Source organism: Bos javanicus, chromosome 21, assembly GCF_032452875.1.
Source record: "Bos javanicus breed banteng chromosome 21, ARS-OSU_banteng_1.0, whole genome shotgun sequence".
NCBI lineage: Eukaryota > Metazoa > Chordata > Mammalia > Artiodactyla > Bovidae > Bos > Bos javanicus.
Genome location: NC_083888.1, coordinates 54319327 through 54340081, shown reverse-complemented (window position 1 = coordinate 54340081; position 20755 = coordinate 54319327). Strand labels below are relative to the sequence as shown.

Here is a 20755-nt window from a genome sequence, read left to right as displayed (position 1 = left end):
TTTAAAGTTTTACTCTAATTTCAAAACAAAAAGTAAAAAGCAGTTTGTACAAAGACATTCATAAAAGCCTAATTTTATACTAGTAATATACTGAAAATAGCTCTAAAACACAACAGAGAAATAGTTAAAGTACGGTATATCACAGAGTAACATAACAATCATAAAAATTATACCTACACAGAAATATTCATATGAAGAAAGTCATAAAGTCAGAATTTATGTAAATATATTATAGTCATATAAAAATATATATATACAATAAGAAATACGAGTTTTACCAAGACAGACTATTCTTTAATATTCTTTTTTAAACTGTTAAAATTAAAGTTAAAATATTTTAAACTAAAAATATTCAGTTTTAAACTGCTTACATTCTTAATTTTTGACCTTCTGATCATGCATATTCATTCTCTTTACTCCCAAAGCTATTGCATAGTCACTATAAAGAACATCTGAAAACACATTTAACTTACTGGTCTGTTCTCTTCGTTGTGTAAAGATAGAAACTGAACTTGAGGCAATGTTATTTGCTGAATTTCATCAGTGTCTCTTAATCTATATCGTCTATTCCATAATTTAAATTCTTCTTCTGATAAGAACCAATCGTCTTTTGAATTACTCTGCTTTATTCCTAGAAATTTAAAAAATAAGTCAAAACAGGTTTAAAAAAAATCTGCTAGACAAACACAAAATAAAAGACATCAACTCAAACTCTCTACCTGTTTCTGCTCAACCACTAATTCTATTCCTTAAAATTCGCTTTCTTCATATAAACACTCTGGTTATTACTTCCTGTTTCTACACATCTCCTAAACTTCTCTCACCTTTTTGAAAGTACGTACTAGGGGACCCTTCCAACTACAGCTAACCTCGTTAACAAAACATCACCAGGCAGCTCTCAGTCTTGTATTCCTTTGGACTCTCTCTATTTTGTTGTCTAAGACCTGGAAGGAAACAGACAACTTACAAAAGAAAGCTAGCATCATGATTCTATCTTAACACTATCAGAAAGCTATCTGAATCTGTTATGGATGCGGGAGAGATGCAAAGACTAAAAAGAGTTAAAGCCTTAAATGTGGGGTGGGGTGGGACGACAGTTTAAAAAGGACAAGAAAGACCTACTGCTTTAAAAAATGACATGATAACATACTTTTAAAAAATGCATAATAAATTAATCCTTTATTAGTTCATAATCTTTGTAAAGGAAAATAACCACCAACATGGAAAGGATGAAAAAATATTAAGCTGTAACTCAGGTCCCAGTAAAGATGAGGGAAGAAAAAGAAATCAGAAAGGTACTGAATTGGAAATCAGGAAACTTCTGTCGTAGGTATTCCCAAATATTACATGAAAGCTTTTGCAAAATAAGGGCTTTAAATTAGGTGATCTCTCAGGTTTCCTCAGATCTAGCAATCTGAGGCACTGAGACTTTTGAAATAGAAACTTATTTCCTTCTCCTGGTCACATTAAATATATTCAGACCTCTAGCCTAAATGAATCATATACAAATATATAAAAGATGGTATTTATACATACTACCTTATTAGCAAGATGAATCACTCACACTTGAAAAATCAGAGAAAATGGAAGAAGAAAAGCATAGAAAAATGTACATGAGCTAGTAATATAAGAAAGCCTTCCTCAGAGATCAGTGCAAAGAAATAGAGGAAAACAATAAAAATGGGAAAGTCCAGAGATCTCTTCAAGAAAATTAGAGATACCGAGGGAACATTTCATACAAAGATAGGCACAATGAAGGACAGGAATGGTATGGACCTAACAGAAGCAGAAGAGTTAAGAAGAGGTGGCAAGAATACACAGAAGAACTATACAAAAAAGATCTTCACGACCCAGATAATCACAATTGTGGGATCATTCACCTAGAGCCAGACATCCTGGAATGTGAAGTCAAGTGGGCCTTAGGAAGCAAAACTATGAACAAAACTACTGGAGGTGATGGAATGACAGTTGAGCTATTTCAAATCCTAAAAGATAATGCTGTGAAAGTGTTGCCCTCAATATGCCAGCAAATTTTTAAAACTCAGCAGTGGCCACAGGACTGGAAAAGGTCAGTTTTCATTCCAATCCCAAAGAAAGGCAGTGCCAAAGAACATTCAAACTACCGCACAATTGCACTCATCTCACATGCTAGCAAAGTAATGCTCAAAATTCCCCAAGCCAGGCTTCAACAGTACATAAACCATGAAATTCCAGATGTTCAAGCTGGATTTAGAAAAGGCAGAGGAACCAGAGATCAAATTGCCAACACCCGTCGGATCATCAAAAGAGCAAGAGAGTTCCAGAAAAATACCTACTTCTGCTTCTATTGACTGTGCCAAAGCCTTTGACTGTGTGGACCACAACAAATTTTGGACAATTCTTCAAGAGATGGGAATACCAGACCACCTAACCTGCTTCTTGAGAAATCTGTATGCAGGTCAGGAAGCAACAGTTAGATCTGGACATGGAACAACAGACTGGTTCCAAATAGGAAAAGGAGTACGTCAAGGCTGTATATTGTCACCTTGCTTAACTTATATGCAGAGTACATTATGAGAAACGCTGGGCTGGAAGAAGCACAAGCTGGAATCAAGATTGCCGCGAGAAAAAAAAAAAAAGATTGCCGCGAGAAATATCAATAACCCCAGATATGCAGATGACACCACCCTTAAGGCAGAAAGCAAAGAAGAACTAATGAGCCTGTTGATATAAGTGAAAGAGGAGAGTGAAAATGTTGAGCTTAAAGCTCAACATTCAGAAAACTAAGATCATGGCATCTGGTCCCATCATTTCATGGCAAATAGATGGGGAAACAGTGGAAGCAGTGACAGACTTTATTTTTGGGGGCTCCAAAATCACTGCAGATGGTGCCTGCAGCCATGAAATTAAAAGATGCTTGCTCCTTGGAAGAAAAGTTATGACCAACCTAGACAGCATATTAAAAAGCAGAGACATTACTTTGCCAACAAAAGTCCATCTAATCAAAGGTATGTAGTCATATATGGATGTGAGAGTTGGACTATAAAGAAAGCTGAGCGCTGAAGAATTGATGCTTTTGAACTGTGGTGTTGGAGAAGACTCTTGAGAGTCCCTTGGACTGCAAGGAGATCCAACCAGTCCATCCTAAAGGAGACCAGTCCTGAATATTCATTGGAAGGACTGATGCCGAAGCTGAAACTCCAATACTTTGGTTACCTGATGTGAAGAACTGACTCATTGGAATAGACCCTGATGCTGGGCAAGATTGAAGGTAGGAGGAGAAGGGGACGAAAGAGGAAATGGTTGGATGGCATCACCAACTGAACGGACATGAGTTTGAGTAAACTCCAGGAGTTGGTGATGGGCAGGGAGGCCTGGCATGCTGCAGTCCCGGGGGTTGCAAAGAGTCGGACAGTACTGAGGGACTGAACTAAACTAGTAACATTTTTAGAAGCAATTACTAAACATATGGTTAATTAACATCTATAAAAATTAAATGATCACTAAGAAAACTGTACACCAACCTAACCAAGTTTTGATCATACTGTTAGTTTAATTATTCAAGAGAATTCAAATATACACTATCTTTTTATTTTAACCATAATTTGGCAAAGTCTTGTAAAATGATACGTATATTTCTATTAAGTGAATTTGCATTAGGTTTAACAGGCATATCCACAAAACACTGATTAATGGCTCTGAGTTAAAGGAAAGAACGTTAACAAATTTAACTAAGTCCAAAGAAGGTGCCCAGGATAGAGAAGAATTCTGAAACTTCACAGTAATGGAAACCAGTGGAAAAGTCAGTTGAACAAACTTGAGAGGTACTGTCTTCAAATATATAAAGTGCGACCTAGGTATCTCAAAGATCAAATCCATTTTTGTGTCTAGAAGCTGTGGGCAAATAAAGCCACCTGCCATTTCAGTAAATAAAGGATGTTGTTGGGGTGATCGGCCATCAGCCACTGCAGCTGCCCCTAAGAGCGTATCAGAGTGGAGAAAAGCAGAATACTGGCCTAGGTAGTTAAGATGTATATCAAAGGAATAATTTCAGTGAGCTGAAACTCTTGCATCGTCCCATACATAAAAAAGCACTAAAATCATTAACTTGAGAGGTCTAGTTTTCTGGGATTAGAAGTAATCTTTTGATGTTCAGTGACTGGGTTTTTTCTCAGCAAAAACTCCTATGTATCCTGGCCCCCCACTTGCCTCTGTGGAACAGTCCCTCCGAGCTATCTGAGGGGCTTCCTTCCTGTGCTATAGTCCTCAGTAGTGCCCTGAATAAAACCTAATTCTCAACTTTAATGTTGTGCATTTTTTTCAGTTGACAAAGCCATAATTAAATCAATGAGAAAAAGATACAACGACAGAATTTTTTTTTAACAAAAGAACTTCTTTTATATGTACTATCAACAATGGAACGAACTCTCATAAAAGAATAGTTTCCATTAACAGAGATGTTCAAGTTGAGGCTTGATATACATTTGACGTGGAGAGGGAAATAGCAACCCACTCCAGTATTTTTGTCTGGGAAATCCCACGGACAGAGGAGCTTGGTGGGCTACAGTCCACAGGGTCTCAAAGAGTCGCCCATGATCTAGAGATTGGACACTCAGACACACACACTTAACAGGCATGCTATAGAAAACATCCCTACCTTGGTAGGTAACTGGACTGGATGATTCCTGAGGTTTCTTCCAAAGTTTACAATATATTTTATGATTCTTTAATATTTCAAGATATTGTCTTGATATCACCAAAATCTCTGCAGTTCTTAAACTAGCCTTCTCCTTACTATGCTCCTTGGCACCAAAGTATTAATATTTGTTCCTCACTGGCTCAGTATTACCAGCTTAGTCTAACTTCACCACTATCTGGTGTAACAGTAAATTAAAAAAAAAAAAATTCTCCTTTGCAGAAATTCCCCCTATTTCTCTGAAAGCAATTCCACAGATACTTATTAATACTCCTAAATCCTTTATTTAACTCTCTGATAGGCATGCAAATCTTTGTAAAGGAAAAGCAAGTCTCTAGCCAGGTTTTCAACCAGAAATGATTTTCTTAAGGACCTAGGAGACATCTCTTTGAAATGTAAACATCAAGGAAGACAGTGTCCCCATGTCCCAGACAGCTGGGGAGTTCAGCCTTGGCACCTTCCTCTGAGCTCTCCCTACCTGCTTGTCATAGAGACAGAAGTTTTATTATTTCTTTGGATAAGTGTTAGGTGCTCAGTTGTGTTTGTGATCCCATAGACTATGATTTGTGACCTATGGTTTGTGACCCCATAGACTGTACCTTGCCAGACTCTTCTGTCCATGGAATTCTCCAGGCAAAAATACTGGAGTGGGTAGCCATTCCCTTCTCCAGGGGATCTTCCCAACCCAGGGACTGAACCTGGGTCTCCTACACTGCAGGCATATTCCTCACTGTTTGAGCTACCAGGGAGGATGAGGATAAAGGCAACTAGCTAACACAAATGGCTACCTCAATTACTGGGTGAATTTGGAATTAACTATGAAAGAACATGGGCTTCCCAGGTGGCTCTGTGGTAAGAATCTACCTGCCACTGCAGGAGACGCAGGTTCGAGCCCTGGGTCAGGAAGACTGCCCTGGAGAAAGAAAAGGCAACCCACTCCAGTATTCTTGCCCTGGAATTCCCAGAGGAGCCTGGAGAGGCGACAGTCCATGGGGTTGCAAAAGAGTCAGACACGACTTAGCAACTAAAACAACAACAATGAAAGACCACACAGCAAATGGTGCTGTCCTCTTATGAGAAGACAAGTTACTGTTAAAATCTTAAGAACATGAGGTAAAGGATTACTACTGTTTAAATGAACAGGCTGGAATTTCTTTCTTTCTCTTAACTTGGTGGATTGCTTACAATGCATACTGTAATATGGCTTTGTGCTTATTCAATAATAAAAGTGTTTTCCTCTTTTCTACATTTTGTAAAGCGGATTCTCTGGGCTTATATTTTTAGTTTTCCCAACACTGAGCTTCTTTCATTCTGTATTGCCAGTACCTTGTTCCCTTTGCCACATTAATCATCTCTCTTCTATCCTTCTCAAAGTGAACACCTATAACAAACTAGAATGTATGTTGATTTTCTCATAGAATAGATCAATATATGACCTGCTAACAAATAACAGAAAAACAAATGTGTGTCTCAAATGCAAAAAACTGTATTTACCATTCCTATAGGAAAAGATAGATGACTTTCGCGGCAAGTTCCGAGAAGGCTTCTCTGGTTCATAGACACCATGTGTAATGAACATCTTATGTAACTGTGGGTTGACTCCATCAGGAACCATTCGTGGACTTCCTTGGTAAAAATGAAGGACCTGCCTATTACCTGAAATAGCTTTATAAATACTTCTTTTGTTGCACTGACTTTGATTATAAGTCTGCAAAAAAAAAAAAAGCAAAATCATTTTATTTCTATAATAATCACCTAGCCATAACAAGTAGTTATTATATCACCCTGAGTTTATTCTAAACAGCAAATTAAACTCTGATCCACTTAAATACTTGAGGAACAGAATCTATGTTGTCTTAAATTTGAAGGCTATTTAAGTCTTAATGAAAATCATTTCAAGATTTATTCTTACTTTAGTAACTATATTGTACCAACAAAGTCTGTCTTTTATTCAGTATCTTGCTGTTTTTGAATAAGGTTAATATTTATATATACGTATAAACTGCTTTAAAAAAATACTATTTTTTTTATTTCAGCTTGTTACTTCATCTCTCTACACGTCAATTTTCTTTACTGTATACAACAAGAAAATCCCTAGTACTGCCCTGACAGCGTTGTTGACATTATTTAAGTAAACAATGCATCTGAAACATTTGCAACAGTGTCCAACACAAAGTAGGTACTCATGAAATGTGGTCTACTATGACTTTTTAACAGATAAGAAAACTAACACTTAAATAGAGGTTAAGTGAGTTGCCTAAGGTAATACAATTAGTTAGGACCCAGTTCCACTCAGTGATAATACATAGACTTTTAAAAGGTGCCAGACATCTCATTTATTAGAATTATCTCATAGATAAATTGGATGTTACATAAGAATATGCTATAGTAACATAAAAAGTATTGGTGGAAAAAGAAATGCATTTTTCAGGATGATTTTCATAGGGTTTCTGAAACACTTCAAATCAATTGTTTAAAACTACTGTCATTAATGAAAATTCCTTAATGCAAAACTATTTAAAAAATATTTACTTGGCCACAGAAATAGTCCCATTCAGTTATAAAAGTTATTAACACTTCAGTGTACACATGCAGAATAATATTATGTACAACATATTTAGGGAGGCCTGTCACCCAAGACTTATGAATATCACTCAATGCCTTATCACTTAGAATAGACATTAGTAAACTTCCACAAGGGGTCAGAAAGTAAATATTTTAGGCTTTGCTGGCTACATATTACCCCCGGCGCATATGGTGGGTTAGTTGACTGATTTAGGCAGCTCTTTAAAATGTAAAAAATATTCTCAGCTCACTGTAGTTATTAATAAAACAACAACTAAACACACACAAAAAAACAAGCCTTAAAAGCACAGGTAAATAGTCAGACAAGGTAATACTTGATTTTTGTATCTATGTGTTGCTAAATTAATACTAAAGTACAAAGATATGGTTCTTTATATGGATAAAAGTTATGAAGCTGAGTCTAGTCAAAAATTTTCCTAACTACAAGAAAAGAATAGGTAGTATCTAATACAAAGGGAAACAAAAGTCAATCACAATTAGTACAGATTGCTTGGACTTTGAATGTGAACAGATTGATACTTGTCTTTAGGTTCCGTTTCTCAAATTTCGACTGTCAGATTATGCTCCCACAAGTCTACTTACGCGTTCCTCTCGTCCTTCAGCAAGGATAACAACAATCCTGCCCTGACGTTTGCGGCCGGTTCTACCCATTCGCTGTATAAGACGAATTGGGCTCTTCTGGGCATCAAAACATATTATAAGGTCAACTTCTCCGATATCCAAACCTTCTTCACCAACGCAAGTAGACACCAACGTATTGTAACCACCACTACGAAATTGTTTCACTACCTAAAATTAAAATTTAAAAATACTTAGAGGCAACTAGAAGAGAATTGCAAATCAAAGCATACTTTTTCCATTTGCCCCTGAAATCAGATTAAAAATCACCACCCAAAATACTACCAAATAGGAAAAGAAGCGGCAAAATGACAATATAAACCAAGAGAGAGCGGTGCAGTGCAAAGCGCAGTCCCGATTCCTTTGCTTTAATGATGGTTATGATTCCAAAAGGTTCTTCTAACCATTTACACATGAGTGAGAAAGCATAGATACTATTTTTAACATCACTAAAAAGAGGGTAGAGCATGTAAATGGCCCCAGAGCACTTACTGCTATTTATCATATCCTACTGTCAGTCAATTTTAGAATAATAGTAAGTTTAATGATTAAACTATGTTTGATTACTTCTAGCATTCATATTTTAAACAGAAATGGAATAACAGCCATAGAGAATGGTCTGGCGGCTGTCAAGGGGGAGGGGGCTGAGGGAGGGATCAAGTCAGGGGTTGGGGTTAGCAGATGTAAACTTCTGTATATACAATGGACAAACAAGTTCCCACTGTAGAGCACAGAGAACTATAGTCAATGGAAAACAATATTAAAAAAAGAATGCATGCATATGTGTAAACTGAATCACCTTGCTGTACAGCAGTAATACAACATTGTATAAATCAACTATACTTCAGTAACAAAAATTTTAGTTAAAAACACAATTCATATTTTACTTTTTACACTGCTATTCCAGTGAAGGGTAGCACAATATGGCAGCCCAAATATGACTATAGTTTAGATCATGCTGCCCCAGCCTGTGCTGCTTTTGGTATACTGATTACTTTGAGCTAAAGGCATCAAAAAAAAGCAAGTGCGGTTTCTCTGGCCACTTATCTGCCTAAAAGCAGATCCTCCAGAAGGAACTCAACTGTCATAAATCCCTTCCCCAGGAGTTTCATCAACGAGGGAAAACTAACTCAGCAAGAGACTGAAAGCCCATATCATATCCAAACAAACTTCATCACAATCTATCACTCACACTTCCCATCCTTTAAGACCCCATTGATCTTCCCTGAAAATCATTTACTCTCCTTCGTGCCTGCCACTCCTCTTTCCCCATAAGATGCTATTTAAATACGAATTCTAAGCCACTTTAGGGAGTTACTCATTTTTCCCTCAGTATTTTCCCACGTATACATGAAGTATACATGTTTGTTTGTTTTTAATTTATATTGCTTTTCAGCTGTGCTCAGGCTTTTCTCTAGATGAGGTGAGCAGGGGCTACCCTCCAGTTGCGGAACTTGGGTTTCCCATTGTGGTAGCCTCTCTTGTTGAGGAGCAAACTCTAGGGTGCACGGGCTTCAGTCGTTAGGACTCCCTGGCTCTAGAGCACAGACTCAAAAGTTGTGACTCCTGGACTTAGTTGCACCATGGCATGTGGGATTTTCCCAGACCAGGAATTGAACCCGTGTCTCTTACATTGGCAGGTAGATTCTTTACCACTGGCAGGTGGATTCTTTACCACTGAGCCACCATGGAAGCCCAGTATACATTTGTTAATAAGCTTCAGTTTGTTTTTCTCTTGTAAATCTGTCTTTTATTACAGAGGTTGCAGCTAAGAACTCAGAAGGGTACAGGGAAAATTATTTTTTCTTCTCTTCACCAGGATTCCCTGATCAAGTTACAGGAACTACACTAGCATGGCAATGAGTTAATGAAAAAGTCAAAGTCAACTCCTTTATCTCAGATCCCACTCTAAATTTGTCAGTAAGTCCTGTCAACTTCGGAGTGGCACCCCACTCCAGTACTCTTGCCTGGAAAATCCCATGGACAGAGGAGCCTAGTGGGCTGCATTCCATGGGGTCGCTAAGAGTCGGACACGACTGAGCGATTTCACTTTGTTTTCACTTTCATGCATTGGAGAAGGAAATGGCAACCCACTCCAGTGTTCTTGCCTGGAGAATTCCAGGGACGGGGAGCCTGGTGGGCTGCCGTCTCTGGGGTCGCACAGAGTCAGACATGACTGAAGCGACTTAGCAGCAGCCTGTCAACTTGACCTTGAAAATATATCCATAATCCAATCATTTCTCGCAAACTTCTCTGCTTCCATGTAGTCCAAGCCACCATTGTCTTTAGCTTGAATTATTAGAACTGATTCAAATGTATTCTTTTTAATGGCTAAGTAATACTCCATTGTATATATGTACCACCCTTAGCCCCTACAGTTTATTCTGAAGACAGCAGCCAGTGTGATTCTTTTAAAGTATCAGTCAGGCAATGACCCTCCTCTGCTCTAAATTCTCCAAGGGCTTCTGCTCATCTCAATCAGAGAAAAATCCAGTCATTAAAATAGAAATGACCTACAAGATCCTAAAGAACCTGGCGCCCCACTTCCTCTGTGACTTCATCACTTGTTTACTTAAAGAGACTCTTTTGAGGGCAGTGGAAACTAGTATAAGAAGTATGTAAACAGTAGGAGTCCTCATCTTTTCATGTTGACAGATTCAAGAAAGAATCTTTGAAAATAAATTAGCTGTTAAAGACATACCTAATTGTCAGAGACAATTGTCTTTAACAGCTATTGTCATAATTCTTCCAATTGGTCTTTCTATTTCCACCCTTAGCCCCTACAGTTTATTCTGAAGACAGCAGCCAGTGTGAGGTGGATGAAACTGGAGCCTATTATATAGAGTGAAGTAAGCCAGAAAGAAAAACACCAATACAGTATACTAATGCATATATATGGAATTTAGAAAGATGGTAACGATAACCCTGTATGTGAGACAGCAAAAGAGACACAGATGTATAGAACAGTATTTTGGACTCTGTGGGAGAGGCAGAGCGGGGGATGATTTGGGAGAATGGCATTGAAACATGTATAATATCATATAAGAAACTAATCGCCAGTCCAGGTTCCATGCAGGATACTGGGAGCTTGGGGCTGGTGTACTGGGATGACCCAGAGGGATGGTGCAGGGAGGGAGGTGTGAGGAGGGTTCAGGATGGGGAACATGTGTACACCCGTGTAGACCAGGTCTACATTGTGTAACACCGCCACCTTGTGGCTAAATACTTCATTACAGAGTAATCCCAAATTAAATTCCTATTAAAGATAAGATCTTTAAAAAAAAAAAAACAAAAGCATCAATTTTTCAGAACTCAGCTTTCTTTATAGTCCAAATCTCACATCCATACATGACTACTGGAAAAACCATAACTTTGACTAGACAGACTTCTGCTGGCAAAGTAATGTCTCTGCTTTTGAATATGCTGTCTAGGTTGGTCATAACTTTTCTTCTAAGGAGCAAGCGTCTTTTAATTTCATGGCTGCAGTCACCATCTGCAGTGATTTTGGAGCCCCACAAATAAAGTCAGCCACTGTTTCCCCATCTATTTGCCATGAAGTGATGGGACCAGATGCCATGATCTTAGTTTTCTCAATATTGAGCTTTAAGCCAACTTTTTCACTTTCCTCTTTCACTTTCATCAACAGGCTCTTTAGTTCTTCGCTTTCTGCCTTATGAGTGGTGTCATCTGCATATCTGAGGTGATTGATATTTCTCCCGGCAATCTTGATTCCAGCTTGTGCTTCATCCAGCTCAGTGTCTCTCATGATGTACTCTGCATATAAGTTGAATAAGCAGTGTGACAATATACAGCCTTGATGTACTCCTTTCCTGATTTGGAACCAGTCTGTTGTTCCATGTCTAATTCCAACTGTTGCTTCCTGACCTGCATACAGATTTCTCAGGAGGCAGGTCAGGTGGTCTGGTATTCCCATCTCTTTCAGAATTTTCCACAGTTTATTGTGATCCACACAGTCAAAGGCTCTGGCATAGTCAGTAAAGCAGAAATAGATGTTTTTCTGGAACTCTCTTGCTTTTTCGATGATCCAGCGGATGTAGGCAATTTGATCTCTGGTTCCTCTGCCTTTTCTAAATCCAGCCTGAACATTTGGAAGTTCATGGTTCATGCACTGTTGAAGCCTGGCTTGGAGAATTTTGAGCATTACTTTGTTAGCGTGTAAGATGTCCTTTTCATTATACGGGACTGGAATGCAAAAGTAGAGAGTCAAGAAATACCTGGAGTAACAGGCAAATTTGACCTTGGAGTACAGAATGAAGCAGGGCAAAGGCTAATAGAGTTTTGCCAAGAGAACGCACTAGTCAGAGCAAACACCTTCTTCCAACAACAGAAGAGAAGGCTCTACACATGGATGTCACCAGATGGTCAATACCAAAATCAGATTGATTATATTCTTTGCAGCCAAAAGTGGAGAAGCTCTATATAGTCAGCGAAAACAAGACTGGGAGCTGACTGAGGCTCAGATCATGAACTCCTTATTGCCAAATTCAGACTTAAATTGAAGACAGTAGGGAAAACCACTAGACCATTCAGGTATGACCTAAATCAAATCCCTTACGACTATACAGTGGAAGTGAGAAATAGATTTAAGGGACTAGATCTGATAGAGTGCCTGAAGAACTATGGACAGAGGTTCGTGACATTGTACAGGAGGCAGGGATCAAGACCATCCCCAAGAAAAAGAAATGCAAAAAAGGCAAAATGGTTGTCTGAGGAAGCCTTACAAATAGCTGTGCAAAGAAGAGAAGCAGAAGGCAAAGGAGAAAAGGAAAGATATACCCTTTGGAATGCAGAGTTCCAAAGAATAGCAAGGAGATATAAGAAAGGTTTCCTCAGTGATCAATGCAAAGAAATAGAGGAAAACAATAGCAAGGTAAAGACTAGAGATCTCTTCAAGAAAATTAGAGATACCAAGGAAACATTTCATGCAAAGATGGGCTCGATAAAGGACAGAAATGGTATGGACCTAACAGAAACAGAAGATATTAAGAGGAGGTGGCAAGAATACACAGAAGAACTATACAAAACAGATCTTCATGACCCAGATAATCATGATGATATGATCACTCACCTAGAGCCAGACATCCTGGAATGCGAAGTCAAGTGGGCCTTAGGAAGCATCACTACAAACAAAGCTAGTGGAGGTGATGGAATTTGAATTGAGCTATTTCAAATCCTAAAAGATGATGCTGTGAAAATGCTGCACTCAATACGCCAGCAAATTCTGAAAACTTAGCAGGGGCCACAGGATTGCTAAAGGTCAGTTTTCATTCCAATCCCAAAGAAAGGCCATGCCAAAATATGCCTAGGTTTATTTATATATTTACTATAAAATTATCTTTAAGCTATAGCTTAACAAAATAAAATGGCATAAGTGAAAAGCGAATCAGTTTTATGTTTATATTCATCAACTCAAAAAATAATTACCTCCAGTTGCTCCTTCTGGGTAAAACCCTTCATGCTTTTTCCCGAGGCATGGCCAACAAAAGTCATTACTCTAATAATTGGCTGATGCGGTAAAAGCATTTCTGCAATTTCTTGAACACTATCTCGAAATGAAGAGAAGATCATAACTCTGGTCTCGTCACACTTCTTATTAGACGTCTTTCGGGCTATATAACCAAAAAATACTTTAATTACAACTTAAAAAAAAATTTAGATAATTCAAAAGGCAAACAAACCTGAAACTATATACCAGTGAGTTACAGTTGTAACAGTTCTTTCAAAAAAGTAAAGCATCTTAAACCTTTGCCGGTTTTCCTTCCACCTTTTCTTCCACCTTAATAAACCTGGCTCCTTATCTCTCACTGGCTATGGTAAAAGAAAACCCAAACAGATCAAATAAAAGTTAGCTTGTGATCAGTCCTTCAATTTATGCACGATGCTTCTTATGCCTCGTTACCTTCTAAACCAGAAGCACAGGTCTACAGAGCGTCCACTGATTCTCTAAAACTTCCCTTTCCTTTCTGTTCACTAGGCACTGTCTTAATCCAGGTCATGGTACTCTGTCCCTGAATTATTGATACTATCAAATTCTCTAAGGAAAACTGCAGAATATACCCTACATGCAGTCACAAAGCTGCTCCCACTGTCTCTGTGCTTGGGAGGAGTAGAATGCACGAATAACATGATTTTGAGGCTGGCTCACTTAGTCTCTGGGCAATGTGTGACCATGGCAGTGATTTAATCTATTTCATTTAATCTCTTTAAGCTTTAGTTTCTTAATATCTAAAATGGACTGGAGAAAGGAATGGCAACCCACTCCAGTATTCTTGCCTGGAAAATCTCATGGATGGAGGAGCCTGGTGGGCTACAGTCCATGGGGCTGCAAAGAGTTGGACACAACTGAGCGATTTCACTTTAAAATGGATTGAGGTGATGATGAAATCAAATAGTAAATATAAGGTATGCAGACTTGAGTATAACAACTGGTTACTAATTGCAAGCTGTGGGGGGGTGGGGGGCTTTGGTTGTTTGTTTCCTTTTGTTTTTTAACCTTGCATGGGACTCTGACAATCCTTCCGAAACACAATTCATATTACATTAATCATGTGTGTGCCAGGGATTCCACTATGCATTTTATATATTAACTCATTTAATCTTCATGAATTAAATGACTTAATACACATAAAACTACTCATCTAACACGCTAGTAAAGTAATGCCCAAAATTCTCCAAGCCAGGCTTCAGCAATACCTGAACTGTGAACTTCCTGATGTTCAAGCTGGTTTTAGAAAAGGCAGAGGAACCAGAGATCAAATTGCCAACATCCGCTGGATCATGGATAAAGCAAGAGAGTTCCAGAAAAACATCTACTTCTGCTTTATTGACTATGCCAAAGCCTTTGACTGTGTGGATCACAATAAACTGTGGAAAATTCTGAAAGAGATGGGAATACCAGACCACCTGATCTGCCTCTTGAGAAATTTGTATGCAGGTCAGGAAGCAACAGTTAGAACTGGACATGGAACAACAGACTAGTTCCAAATAGGAAAAGGAGCACGTCAAGGCTGTATATTGTCACCCTGTTTATTTAACTTATATGCAGAGTACATCATGAGAAACGCTGGACTGGAAGAAACACAAGCTGGAATCAAGATTGCTGGGAGAAATATCAATAACCTCAGATATGCAGATGACACCACCCTTATGGCAGAAAGTGAAGAGGAACTAAAAAGCCTCTTGATGAAAGTGAAAGTGGAGAGTGAAAAAGTTGGCTTAAAGCTCAACATTCACAAAACGAAGATCATGGCATCCAGTCCCATCACTTCATGGGAAATAGATGGGGAAACAGTAGAAACAGTGTCAGACTTTATTTTGGGGGGCTCCAAAATCACTGCAGATGGTGACTGCAGCCATGAAATTAAAAGACGCTTACTCTTTGGAAGGAAAGTTATGACCAACCTAGATAGCATATTCAAAAGCAGAGACATTACTTTGCCAACAAAGGTTCGTCTAGTCAAGGCTATGGTTTTTCCTGTGGTCATGTATGGATGTGAGAGTTGGACTGTGAAGAAAGCTGAGCGCCGAAGAATTGATGCTTTTGAACTGTGGTGTTGGAGAAGACTCTTGAGAGTCCCTTGGACTGTAAGGAGATCCAACCAGTCCATTCTGAAGGAGATCAGCCCTGGGATTTCTTTGGAAGGAATGATGCTAAAGCTGAAACTCCAGTACTTGGGCCACCTCATGCAAAGATTTGACTCATTGGAAAAGACTCTGATGCTGGGAGAGATTGGGGGTAGGAGGAGAAGGGGAAAACAGGATGAGATGGCTGGATGGCATCACCAACTCAAATGGACGTGAATTTGAGTGAACTCCGGGAGTTGGTGATGGACAGGGAGGCCTGCCGTGCTGCTACTCACGGGGTTGCAGAGTCGGACACGACTGAGCGACTGATCTGATCTGATCTGAAGGAAAAAGAAGCAGGCGCTTTTGTAAGGAAAATTATTCCAGATAAATTCCAGAAACAGTGACAGACTTTACTTTTTGGGGTCCAAAATCACTGCAGATGGTGACTGCAGCCATGAAATTAAAAGACGTTTACTCCTTGGAAGGAACGTTATGACCAACCTAGACAGCATATTAAAAAGCAGAGACATTCCTTTGCCAACAAAGGTCTGTCTTGTCGAAGCCATGGTTTTTCCACTGTCATGTATGAATGTGAAAGCTGGACTATAAAGCTGCTGAGAGCCAAAGAATTGATGCTCTTGAACTGTGGCGTTGGAGAAGATTCTTGCGAGTCCCTTGGACTGCAAGGAGATCCAACCAGTCTGTCCTAAAGGAAACCAGTCCTGAATATTCAGTGGAAGGACTGATGCTGAAGCTGAAACCGCAATCCTTTGGCCACCTGATGCGAAGAGCTGACTCATCTGAAAAGACCCCGATGCTGGGAAAGACTGAAGGCAGGAGGAGGAGGGGCTGACAGAGGATGAGATGGCTGGATGGCATCACTGACTCGATTGACCTGAGCCTGAGTGAACTCCGGGAGTTGGTGGTGGACAGGGAGGCCTGGCACACTGGCGTCCATGGGGTTGCAAAGAGTCAGACATGACTGAGTGACCGAGCCGAAATGAACTGAACTAAATATTATATACAGTTTTTACTATCTGCTTGCCTTATACTGTCCTAGGTTGACTTTTCTTTTTCACATAATACCCTATTGTTAACATTTCCACCATCTCCCTGGCCCGTATGCTGCCAAAATTTCTAAGTTTTTCTTTATATTAATAATCCAGAATAAGTAAAAGCTCATCTTCTCCATAAGAAATGTTAGCAAAAACTAACGAATCATTAGCTTTCTCATGACTTTGCCTTGCCTTTAGGATATTAAATACAACCTACCATTCCATGACTTGAAGTGTTCAACTACGACTTCTTCTAATTTCTTTAATTTTGGATGACTATAGCAGAACTTTTTATCTTTACCTCCTGGGGGGGAAAAAAAAACAACAAACAAAAAACTTTTCTGTGTTTTTTTCATATTCCATTACATTCATGTATTTTAATTATCCTTTTCAAAATGGATTTGTTAAAAATTTATTTAAATTTTTAAATAACTGGCATCTGGGTAGCACACAAACCTTACTGTAAAATAAACTCTGAATTGTTATGAAAATTTCATTCAGAGAAATAATCCAAATAGGAAGAAGCAGCAAAGCAGAAGGCAAAAGCTCACATTTATTTAAGCTACAATCAGTAGCTTTTGTAGTTCTGAAAAGTTTCACCACCAGTAACAACTCCTACTAATTTCTATTGTATGTTTAAAGTTCATGAACTACTTGAATATATATTATCCTAAATTGAATAATAAAATTTTTATGTTTAACAGGTCTATGGTTTCAGAAATATAAGTAGGTATAAACAGACATGTGGATCAATGAAGCTTAATTTTAAAATTAACCTTGATAAAGAAGAAGCAATATAAAAATTTAAAAGAAAAAAACAGACCTTTCTGGATAGCAGAAACGCCACTTGTTGAAGTACTACGTGTATGTGAAAACATGCTGTCTAGATGATCATAAAGTTTCATGAAGTCCGCGTTTCGGCTAAGTTCATTTTTTGCCCGAGTCATTCCTTCAGAAATTAAGAAAATAATTTAATTCCCATTAAATTAAATAGCAAATTCATCAAGTGCATTATTTATTTAGAAGAAATTACAATTCAGCAATGAATGAAAGTTTTTCAAATTTAAAAATGAAAACCAGCAACTTTTTCCAGTTTCACATTTACATTTGTATTAATGAATGGCTCCCTTTTTTCCAGTAATATATCAAAAATCAAACATGGTTTGGGATGTTTTTTAATCTTGGACTGCCCAGTCTCCAGAACTGCAAGAAAAATATGTCTATTGTTTAAGCAAAATAAAAGGAAGAAGAAAAATTTTGTTATATAACTACTTCATTGCTTTTTAAAGTAAAACCCCTTAAGTAATCCAAACTGTTCAATATATATATCATTAAGCAAAATAATATGTGTCATCACTTCTTTAAATAATTCCATATAATTTACCTTTAGTTCCATCCATAATTCCACAGAGGAAGAAATATAATGATCTCATTCCCATTTGCTGCAATAATTCATAACCATGATACAAACTAATACAAATAGCAAACTCTCCCTCGATTATGCCTTGTTGGATTCCCTAAAATAATAATAAAAAAAGCATGTATAAAATTTACTCAGAGAAAGAAATGTAGATACATGTACTATGCAGAACTTATTGGTTCTATTGAATGTCCTGTGATCAATGTGCATTCTATATAAAATCTGCCCCTTCATTTAATTCAACAGGAAACTCACATTTTAAAGAGAATAAATGAAGGGGTGAATATTTACCATATGCTGTTTTTCTTTACAGGTAAACTACTAGCAGTGTATAGATTCATTTGGCCTTTCAAAAGAATTTAATAAGCATCTACTATTGCTAAGCACTGAGACAGACATTTGGGATACAAGGGAAAATAAAACAGATATGGGCCTACCCAATGGTTTCTGACATCAGGACACATATTGAGTCAAACCCTTTCACACTAACATTTAACACCAAGTACACATGCCACAGTAACATCTGAACAGGGTTACAAGAACACTACTTATACAAACTTAGCAATCTTAATACCTAGGAGGCAGGTACTACTGTCATGCCCATTTAGAGATGCAGAAGCTCATACAGGTGGTAAGTAGCGGAGCCACTATTCACACCCAGGAAATCTGGCCCAATATCATTGTGCTTTTAACCACTACTCTCAAGGAAAAGTGAAGTACATATTCCTTTTAGGGGAGCAAAGGTGGGTATATCTATATGATAAGATACCTTTAAAGAAGACCACTGAGAATGTATTTTAATCATTTTCCTTTATTAGAGATGAAGAATACTAGCAATTAACACCAGTTACACTCATTTTAAATGTTTCTAGGATAGTGATAAATATTCTAAAATGGGACCCTAATTACCTAAAAGGATAAAACAATATCATCAGTGGGTCAAGTTCAACATGTTTAGATTTATGATTTAAAATTTCAATGAAACTTTAACTCTTAGAATAAACTTTAACCACTTTCAGTTCAGTTCAGTCGCTCAGTAGTGTCCAACTCTGCAACCCCATGAATTGCAGCACGCCAGGCCTCCCTGTCCATCACCAACTCCCAGAGTTCACTCAAACTCACGTCCATCGAGTTGGTGATGCCATCCAGCCATCTCATCCTCTGTCATCCCCTTCTCCTCCTGCCCCCAATCCCTCCCAGCATCAGAGTCTTTTCCAATGAGTCAACTCTTCGCATGAGGTGGCCAAAGTACTGGAGTTTCAGCTTTAGCATCATTCCTTCCAAAGAAATCCCAGGGCTGATCTCCTTTAGAATAGACTGGTTGGATCTTCTTGCAGTCCAAGGGACTCTCAAGAGTCTTCTCCAACTCTACAGTTCAAAAGCATCAATTCTTCGGTGCTCAGCTTTATTAAAGTTTAAAATAATACACTGCAATTTCACAGAAAACTTCCTTTGTGGCTCCCCAGATACTACAGAATAAAGTCCTTAATTCTAGTGTAACATTTAAAGCTACTCCCAGGCAGTCACAAACTAGAGTAACCAACATATCTGACCTCCTCAATCCTTTACGTCAGTCAAATCCATTTGCTCACCGTCTCCTTCATGCCTTTACTCCGTTGCCCTGTTCCTTTGCACATGCATTCTCAATTCCAAGAATGAGTCAGTGCCTTTTTGTGCTTGTGAGCATCTCTTCTGACTTTGGACCTTCCTTGATGGATCTGTTCCCTACCATCTATTTTTTTGCCACAGAAGAGTAAAAATATAAAGCTTACTGCAATGTTTACTCTGACTTCAGTAAGAAGAATTAAGACTAAATGCCAGACATCTAAAAGTTAGTTAAGATCTACCTTCTTATGACCCTTCTTTGACTTTGCAGAACAGAAGTGAAGTGAAAGATCAATTTTAAAAGTTACAAGATAGGGACTTCCCTGGTGGTCCAGTGGTTTGGCGTCTCCTTGGAATGCAGAAGAAGTGGGTTTGCTCCCAGGTCAGGGAGCTAGAATCTCACAAGTTGTGGGGCAGCTAGGCCCATGGCCACAACTACTGAGCCCACGTGCTCTGCATACCGCGTGCCACAACTAAGACCTGACACAGCCAAATAAGTAAATAAACTTTAAAAAATGTTATAAGGTAAATTTGTCTTAATTCACATTATCAAACTGTATTCCTGCTAGATATTTTTGTGCTTCTATAAACTGTATAAAAGCTGGAGCTTCCCTTGTGGCTCAGCTGGTAAAGAATCCACCTGCAATGTGGGAGATCTGGGTTTGATCCCTGGGTTGGGAAGATCCCCTGGAGAAGGGAAAGGCTACCCACTCCATTATTCTGGCCTGGAGAATTCCATGGACTGTATAGTCCAAGGGGTCGCAAAGAGTCAGACAGGACTGAGCGACTTTCACTTCACTATAAACTATATAAATCATACCTGAATTCCTGATGAGCTAATATACACCAAAACCAATCATTATTTACATTTCATCCTTGCTTTGAGTAGGAACTTAGCCTATCATCAAAATTTATTTAAAAATACCTACCACAATATTTGGAGATGGGTTTTTCCTAAATTGATCTCTTGCAAGGATTATCTGGTATTTTGTTAGATTGGGAATATCTTTTCTCATCAAAACATTCCTCTGAATCAAAGAACTGGCAAATGCTTCCAAAATCTGCAAGTTTCAAAGAAATTTAGTTTTTGTTTTAAAATCCTTTTTCAAATACAATCATTTCCACACATAGTAAAATAGTTATATATGTTAAATTATAATAGTCTTAAAATGCAAACTTCAAGTAAACACAGAAGAGATAATAAAATTG

The 20755-nt window shown here is 38.3% G+C and overlaps 1 protein-coding gene across 5 annotated transcripts in view; it reads right to left on the bottom strand.

Moving 5' to 3' along the window:
* The window catches only part of FANCM (FA complementation group M), an 80104-nt gene that overhangs the window by 43850 nt on the left and 15499 nt on the right, over positions 1-20755 (bottom strand). For all 5 annotated transcript variants that reach the window (XM_061395004.1, XM_061395005.1, XM_061395003.1 and 2 more), the window contains exons 5-12: positions 20476-20607; positions 17906-18038; positions 17345-17470; positions 16739-16825; positions 13325-13509; positions 7844-8050; positions 6170-6383; positions 474-631 (exon numbers count right to left, since the gene is read on the bottom strand). In XM_061395004.1, coding sequence (XP_061250988.1) covers positions 474-631; positions 6170-6383; positions 7844-8050; positions 13325-13509; positions 16739-16825; positions 17345-17470; positions 17906-18038; positions 20476-20607 — 1242 coding nt within the window. The remainder of the gene's footprint in view (positions 1-473; positions 632-6169; positions 6384-7843; positions 8051-13324; positions 13510-16738; positions 16826-17344; positions 17471-17905; positions 18039-20475; positions 20608-20755) is intronic.